Source organism: Sebastes fasciatus, chromosome 3, assembly GCF_043250625.1.
Source record: "Sebastes fasciatus isolate fSebFas1 chromosome 3, fSebFas1.pri, whole genome shotgun sequence".
NCBI classification, from domain to species: domain Eukaryota; kingdom Metazoa; phylum Chordata; class Actinopteri; order Perciformes; family Sebastidae; genus Sebastes; species Sebastes fasciatus.
This window is the reverse complement of record NC_133797.1, coordinates 7788164-7796146: the sequence shown is the minus strand read 5'-3', so window position 1 is coordinate 7796146 and position 7983 is coordinate 7788164. Positions and strand designations below refer to the sequence as shown.

The window sequence follows — 7983 nt, the reverse complement described above, 5'->3', positions numbered from 1 at the left end:
TTTTATTATCACGTTTTGTTTTCTTTGTTTGAAAAAAATATATATATATAAATAATAAATCTTTCCCTGTCCCATCAGTTAGGCTATAAAGGATCAATAATGTGACATTTTATTAGGAATTTATTTTACGATGATCACAAGTTATTCCAAAACTCCTGAAAAGCTATAATAATATTAATAATAATAATAATAATAAAAAAATATTATCGCGTTTTGTTTTCTTTGTTTGAAAAAAAAAAATACTAAATCCTTCCCTGTCCCATCAGTTAGGCTATACGTTTGTCTGTGCAATATATCCTTGAGCAATATACACCTCAAGTGCAACTTCCTTTCTTTACATTTTATTTATTACATCTACCCTACCTATTTTACCACTGCAATTACCTCTGTTTACATTACATCTATTTTTATATTTTATACTTCTAGTGTAAATCTTCTGTTTATATTTATTTATTACATCTACTTTACCTGTTTTATTTGCTTTATAACTGTGTGTGTTTTACCTGTTATATGTTTTATCTGCCTCGTTTAGTCTTGTCGAGTATTTGTTTTAAAGCACTGACCAGAAGTGGCAACTGTGAATCTCGCTGTATTTAATACAATGACAATAAAGCTTTCTATAAAGGATCAATAATGTGACATTTTATTAGGAATTTATTTTATGATGGTCACGAATAATAATAATAATAATGATAATAATAATAATGATATCCATAAGCTTAGACAAATGATTAAATAATAGATATCTGTCTCCACCAAGTGGTTAGTTCACTGACAGCTGTCAGACTCCACAACCAGCACTGCTCCCAGTAGACCACTTACACACCAAAAACTGACAATAACTGCACCATACTGTATAATGACTGTGCAATATCATTATCATTATTACTACTCAGGTGTAATTCATACTGTGCAATATTTTCAGGTGGAATTTCACTTCATTCTCACTGTGCAATATCATTTTCCACACAGTCTGTTTATTGTCAATACTGTATATACTGTTCCTTTTTTATACTTCCTTCTATTTAAATGGTTCATATTTTGTTACACTTTGTTTAGCTCTTTGTTTTACTGTGTTAGCTGATGCATCTTGTTTTTTGCACTATCCCCTTTGCTGCTGTACACTGCAAATTTCCCAACTGTGGGACTAATAAAGCAATATCTTATCTTATCTTATTCCCTATAGCATAGTGCAAATCCATGTTGATTAATAACACAGATTAACACACAAATCATTGTATGCACAGCCAATTAAATGGTTTATACGTCACTTTATTTAAAGGGTCTATGTGAGCACATTATCATGACAACAGAGACAAATAAATACAAATAAAAATTGGTATATATACTATTTAATAGGTTGATATGATATATATATAATATATGATAATTTATGAAGTGCACCTACAAATATATCTACAACTCTTAGAGAATTGGAGGAATGTTACTGTTGAATATAATTGTCCAAGTGAAAAGGTACAAAATCAATTTATATTAGTTTGATTCTGTATATAATGTATCAATCTTTTGTTGCAGAAGGTAAAAAAAAATTGACAACAATATCACAGAAAATAGATATGCACCAAAATATGGATTTACTATTGATATCAGTTGAAATCAGCTTTGAAAAGCAATATTTTCTACTGGTATTTTTTGTCAGTTTTCCTTCTAGGAATGCATGGTTTTCAAATTAGCAACACAATAAAAGTGTAATGGGCTTAAAACATTTAACGTCTGCACCAACATCTGTACCAATCCCCCACTTAAAAATCTTTGTACAGTCTTGGTTTGTAGATATTGTTAGGGTGATTAGGCAATATCTATGAAAATCAGTCTATCACAACATCACATGAACAACAAACCTTTTCCTCCGCCTACTACTGTACAACAGAAGCAACTACAAAATAAACTTGTGTTCCATACAACTGGTCATGAAAAGCTTTGCAACAGTGGCACCTAGAGGACAAGAGACAACATGGGAATCATTTCACAAATGCTAATAAAGATTAATCAGAAACAGATGGGTAACATTTTTTAAAAAACACCTCTGATAATATTTCAAAAAAGGACACTGGTTAAAACAGTGGCTGGTTCTCCTTGTGTTGTTTTCGTCCGGTCGTCCTGGCTTGATTGACAGAGAAGCGAGTGTTGTGGAAGGCACACTGTCTGTCATGTCATGACTGGGTTGTCACCACCACCATGGTCTCTGTGGCTGAAACAAACAAGCACAGCACCAGTTTGTACGGTAGAAATGCACAAGTTAAGTGTACGTGATGTCATTTTGCAACATACATATCCTAGAGTGTAAATAAGTAGAATGGACATGGGCAGCAGGATTTAAATAGAGTGCAAAGCAAAGTGTAGTAATAGTGTATATGAGTCACACTGGCCTCATAAACTGAGCATCTAAAATGTGGCTATCTGAGATTAATACCTATGTCCTGAAGATGTCCATTCTACTGTCTCTAGCTCTACACAGACAGCTGTGCTTATAGCTGTGCTGCTTTACCTTCTTAACTGTACTATTACATCACTGAGCAGCTTTTTACAGTCCCGATAGACACCATTGGCTCTGTGGATATAGGCAGAAATACATGCGGTCAGAGCCAAATACAGGAAGACTCAGATTATATCGGTTATTTTAATGGTAAAATTGAACATCAGTGAATTCAGCCACATTGTGTCATGTTAATGTGATGCTCAACAATTAAGATTTATTTGAATCTAGAAATCTAGCAGCACTCACTGAGAAAGGCCTTTTTAAAGTGCACCTCTGTGTGCTGACAGTTTTTATTTTTTTAACATCATTTTAAGACTCAAAGTAGCAGAACAAACATGTAGACATAGTTTACATTTTCACATAGGATGCATGCTCAGTCTATATGTTTCTAATTGGGATTGATGAGGTGGTCTTCATAAACCACTAATTAAGAGTTCTTAGGATCTGAGAGCTTTCCAATTGAAAAGCCCTTTAATATAAAGATGTCACAGTACATTGAGCCCAAAGTTCAAGCTGCTTCGCAAACTCTTCGCACTCCGCTGCGCTAGTTTGCTCGGTGCAGTGACAAGCCTTTGTTGCGCCACGCAAGCCATGGTAAATAATTGGTTTCAGGCTGCAGAGGTGCCGTTGCACAGCGCAAACTGCATTCTGTGTGAAAGGCCCAATAAAGGGCGGCTTTTTGCTATGCCCATAAAAGGCCTTTCATACAGAACCCGGTTTGTGCTGAGTTCGCCACTGATGCTGCGCCCAAAGTTCAACCAGTTTTTGGGCCTTTCACACCGAAGGTGGCCACGGCACCACTTCACTTTGAAACCAATTATTTCCAATGGCTTGCGTGGCGCAACAACAGCTTTTCGCTGCGCCGAGCAAACTGGTTGAACTTTGAGCGCAGCGCACTGTGATATGTGCTGAGCCCAGCGGTGAGCGCAGTGCAATCTGCGTTCTATGTGAAAGGCCTTTTTAAACTTTGGGCGCAGTGCAACGATTGTGCTCCGCTCCGCTGCGCTCGCGCTTTGCTTTGCGCAGCGAAAAGCACGCAACACATTGGAAATAATAGGTTTCAGAGCGCAGTGGTGCTGTATTCTGTGTGAAAGGCCTATTAAAGTTGACAACGCTGTCCCGACCGACGTCACTGTTGCAGAAGCAAAGCACCCACCCTCCGGTTCCCCCCAGGTTAACACTGTTTTTTTCACTGTTAGCTCTGTCAGCTTCAAGCCGTCGCCATGTTGAGAACTGTATGGGAGCAATAGTAATGCTCCCAATCTCGCATTTAGCACCTTTAAACATCAATTATTACATTTTAGATGCTTTTTAAAGTTATAATGTTTGTTATATATTCAAACACATGAATCAAAGCAGGAAAAGCATCGGTGGAACTAACAACGTTAATGATGGCTCACTTCCATTCAGGTGTATCATTAAGTCATGTCAGTGAGCCAACAGAACCCTGACACTGGCACACCTAAATGGAATTAAGTGATTATTACCTCCGCCAAGGCCTTTGGCCTAGGAAGGAGGTTATGCTTTCACCGGCGTTGGTTTGTTGGTTTGTTGGTTTGTTAGCAGGATTACTCCAAAAGTTCGCTATGGATTTGAATGAAATCGTTTGGAGGGGTGAGGTGTGGCACAATGAACAATCCATTAGATTCGGTGGTGATCTGGATTCTGATCAGCCTGAGCATTAAAACCACAGGGTATAACACATGCGCAGTGTAGCTGATGATGCGTTGATGACATGTGACCCCGCCTCCTTCTTCCTTTTGAAAGCATAGAGATACGTGTGTGGATGTGTGTGCAGAAGCTGCTGGCTGTCCGCGGTGAGAAAGAATAAAGCTTTAGCTGACGGGATGAGAGACAACGTAGTGTGCACCTCACGCGGTCACCCCGCCAGCTGTGAGCTGTGCCCACACAATGATTTGTGATGTCAGACTATTTTGTCTTTTTGGCAGCCTTTTCCTCACCTTACCATACTTACCTTAGTCAATTATATAAGGATAATATATGTATTGTCTGACAGGTGGATACAAGGTGATACTTTATGTGTGATTTATCATATTTTAGCTTTGGGGGGAGTGGAGAGGGCCTTATTCTACAACTATTTATTTTACTTTATATTTAACAAAACAACAGAGCAACCAGTGTAACTATTATGCAGCATTATAGATAATACTAACGTAGGTATGGGGGTGTTCAAAATCTTTTGACTGGCAATTCATACAGTGTGTTCTTACTTTGTCCTTCCCCCAGTGACTCTGCCTCCTTGACCTCATGCATTATATCCACAACGCGCCCACAGGCCAGCTGCCCTCCCAAAGCAGCAGGTGGTGCCACCTCCTCTGCTGCTGATGGAGCGGAGTGGCAGGAGTGGCAGTGCTTGGCCTCATGCACTGGAGCCTCTGATGCAGATTCTGGTTCAGCAGCCGAAAGGACCTCCAGGTCTGACCCAGAAGAGGCTGCTGCCAGCTGAGTCGTGTCCACAACTGCTGCACCTTCACCGTGTGTTGTTGCCACAGCTTCAACTGTCTCCTCTGAAGCTGCTGCTGCCTCCTCCGCTGATGTCTCGGCCGCAGGCGTCGCCTCACCTGGAGCAGCTTCAGCAGCGGTGGTGGCCTCCTCAGCTGGTGCAGCTTCCTCGGCGGGAGCAGCTTGTTCAGGTGAGGCCTCTGAAGAGGAGACGGCTCCAGGGACCGCAGCCTGATCTTCAGCTTCAGCCTCACCCACCTCCTCCTCTGTTGGGGCTGAAGTTGCAGGTTCCTCAGACGGAGATGCAGCTGCCTCTTCCTCCTCCTCTGCTGCTGCTCCTACAGGAGCAGATGTCTCCTCTTTAATTAGCTCTTCAGCAGCTGGAGCTTCTGCATCATCTTCTGCATCAGCACCAGCCTCGGCAGACTTCAGCTCCTCCTCGTTCACTACAACAGCCGCCTCTTCTTTAGCTACCACCTCTGTGGCTGCTTCCAGGACTTCTGGTTCTGCCACCTCCAGAGTGAAGTCCAAACCTTTGACATCATCCTCTATTTGCTGGACAGCTCTCACCAGACTCATCTCACCAACAGACGCTGCCGCAATCTCAACTGGAGAGCCGGACAACATCTTCACAGCTATGAGCAGATCGGGCACAGACTCTGAAGGACAGAGGGGGGACAGGAAGTAGTGACTGAGAAAGATTTTAAATACAATATAGAACAGAAGTTTACACATTACAACAGCTCTTAATATTTGAGTATAAATTAGCGTCATTTGCAGTAAAATGTCTTTAATATTTACATATATACTCATTCTAAGCTAACGAAAACATGATTCCTAGTTTCAGGTGATTATACACTATGAAAACAGTTATGAATGTTATATTCCATTTCTGCTAATAGATCCCCCGAAACGCTACACACTGTTCTTTTAAATAATTGGAAATGGACTATCTTTGGGTTTTGGACTGTTGGTTAGAAAAAACAAGACATTTGAAGACTTTGGGCTCTGGAAACTTGTGATGGACATTTGTTGCTCTTAAGAATTGTTCAAAAAGTAATTACCAGATTAACCAATAATGGAAATAATCATTTGTTTCAGCAATCATGTAAAATTAGGATTACACCTCATGTAGACTGAACAAAAAGTATGTGCAGCACTTATCCTGGTGTATACAGTGCTTTGTGTGGGTTCCACTTACCTTGAGCGGGTGTCTATCACTGCATGGTCTACAGTCACCTCAGGGTCAGGGAATACTCTACAGGAGACTAGCTGCCCAGTTCATGCTCCCTTTGCTGGTGTAACCTTTTTAGAAACAGTGTAGAACAAGGCACTTGAAAAAGCAGTTAGCTTCTTATATAGAGTGTAGCTTACACACCTGTATGGTGAGCACTCATCACTCTTATTGGAGACAATTGATTTGATAGCATTAAATTTGAATACAAAACCTTTAAGTCTTGTGCCTCACTAGGGACAATTTGGACTTTTTAATTATTAATAAAAATAAAATTAATTAATTCATTTTCGAGATTGACTGTTAATGCATATGGCGTCCATTTGGCCTTTTTTTTCTCCTTATTTTGGAAGTTCAACCTCAGCTCCTATAAGAAGTCTATAATAAACTAACCAAAATACAGACACTCATACGCTTATATGGACAAAATAAACACATTTTTTGAGGTCATAACAGTGGCATTATGTAAACAGACTGGCATTTTAAGGGATCAAATTCTGAATATTTGGTAGTTGGTAGGACTGAAGTTGGTAAAAGATTTAACTCAGTGAAAGTGGAAAATTATAATTTTATGGCAGTTTTGACATTTGTGTCCTCTAAAGTGAGGCACAAGGGATAAGTGTTGTTTTTTAGATAAACCCTATATTATGGACATTTTTATAAAGATGTTTCCCACACGACGTTCAAATAATTTGGAATTTAGTTGCATGACATGTATGTGCTGCTGCAACGCGTTCTCATCCCTACTCGTCATATACTGACATGTCAGACCCTCGGCGTCTTTTTTTTGGTCGCAGTAAACACGTTCTTAATGTTGAGGGTTAAACAAAAACACTTGCTTAGGTTCAGGCAATAAAACCTCTATAGTTAGGTTTAGGAAAAAACATTGGGTTTAAAACTACTACGTTTGTACAGTAAAAATGACGCCGAACATTGTGAATACGAGACACGAACGAACAGTTGATTGTAACATGACGCACAGGATCCAAACAGCGGTCTCCTGGATGAAAGCCTCGTTTGTTGGATCCCTCCTCTTTCACTCTTTAAACCAGGTCAGCACAGCACTTTCCCTGAGCTTTTAATATTGACACAGATGGGTTTACATTGTAGTTAATGGAAAGCTCGGTGCGTCTCTTTCCAACGCTAAAGGGTCGGTGCTAAAAGTGTCAGTATTCAACGCCAACGGCCGTGACAAAAAACATTTAAAGTTGTTACTAAGATAAACATCCCTGAATTGCCACCCCATGAGCCCGTCTGTCATCCTGGTGGTGAGCCACCAGACACCCTAAAACAAGCATTGTAATCTAGGATTAGTCTTAACCACTTTGTGAGTGCTTTAAACTGCACTTGTTGCAATTAAGATTCATAAAAAGGCAAATACAGATCTGAAAGAATTTTTAGTGATACCGTTTTACTGTTAAAGCTGCATCCATATGGTCGAGTGCTCGCAGTTTTTTTTTTTTTTTCTCCCTCGACCTGTTGAGCTGGACCTGCCACATCCATCTGACAGCGGTTATTTGCTCATCATCTTTAAAATAAATACCCTGGAGAAGACAGGATTTCTTTAGCTTGTTGTCTTTCAGTCTTCATCTTGAAGGCACAGGAGCATGAACATGGCACAGGGATTCCTCAGGAAATGAAGCATTTCTACAAGAAGTGGGTGTTTCTACACCTATGACCCTCTACAATCAAAGCAACAAGCAGGGAAGACATCGCGGACTAGATTCTAGGCCACAAATTAGTGCTGGACAAATAAGATTCTTAACCAGTTATTTTACAACCTACA

At 40.0% G+C, this 7983-nt stretch overlaps 1 protein-coding gene across 2 annotated transcripts; it reads right to left on the bottom strand.

The window, feature by feature from the left end:
- Nucleotides 1–679: 679 nt before the first annotated feature.
- Nucleotides 680–7965, bottom strand: LOC141763912 (uncharacterized). Of its 2 annotated transcripts, XM_074628696.1 has the most exons (4): nt 6140–7965; nt 4732–6000; nt 2510–2572; nt 680–2212 (listed from the first exon to the last, which is right to left on the bottom strand). In XM_074628696.1, exons 2-3 carry the CDS (start codon nt 5774–5776, stop codon nt 2526–2528), a joined length of 1092 nt encoding a protein of 363 aa, XP_074484797.1. In that variant the 5' UTR covers nt 5777–6000; nt 6140–7965; the 3' UTR covers nt 680–2212; nt 2510–2525. The 2 variants fall into 2 exon arrangements, with proteins under 2 accessions (XP_074484797.1, XP_074484798.1); XM_074628697.1 differs by lacking the exon at nt 2510–2572 and having other exon boundaries at nt 959–2212.
- Nucleotides 7966–7983: the final 18 nt, after the last annotated feature.